At 67.8% G+C, this 354-nt stretch overlaps 1 protein-coding gene across 1 annotated transcript in view; it reads left to right on the top strand.

Annotated features, from left to right (window-relative positions):
- LOC108448610 (ryanodine receptor 1-like) overlaps nucleotides 1-354 on the top strand; it is a 20,688-nt gene that overhangs the window by 19,265 nt on the left and 1,069 nt on the right. Inside the window, exons 7-8 of the mRNA XM_017742310.1 lie at nucleotides 19-151; nucleotides 326-351. Of these exons, the coding sequence (XP_017597799.1) occupies nucleotides 19-151; nucleotides 326-351 (159 nt within the window). The remainder of the gene's footprint in view (nucleotides 1-18; nucleotides 152-325; nucleotides 352-354) is intronic.

Below are 354 nucleotides of genomic sequence, written 5' to 3'. Positions count from 1 at the left end.
CCCCCCGGTGCCTCCCAGGAGATCCGGTTCCCCAAGATGGTGACCAACTGCTGCCGCTTCCTCTGCTACTTCTGCCGCATCAGCCGCCAGAACCAGCGCTCCATGTTCGACCACCTGGGCTACCTGCTGGAGAACAGTGGCATCGGGCTGGGTGAGACCCCCTGGGACCCCCAGAACCCTTCTCACCACCCCCATCCCCTCCCTGTCACCTCTGTCCCCTCCAGCCACCTTGGGGGTCCTACGTGACACCTCGAGGGGGGGATCCCTGCGCCCCCGGGCTGTCACCCGGTGTCCCCCTGACCCCTGTGTCCCCTGTGTCCCCCAGGCATGCAGGGCACCACCGCCCTCGACGTG

Source organism: Corvus brachyrhynchos, unplaced genomic scaffold (assembly GCF_000691975.1).
Source record: "Corvus brachyrhynchos isolate BGI_N302 unplaced genomic scaffold, ASM69197v1 scaffold1008, whole genome shotgun sequence".
Taxonomy (NCBI): Eukaryota; Metazoa; Chordata; class Aves; order Passeriformes; family Corvidae; genus Corvus; species Corvus brachyrhynchos.
The sequence above is the reverse complement of the archived record's forward strand: the minus strand, read 5'-3'. Positions and strand labels throughout refer to the sequence as shown.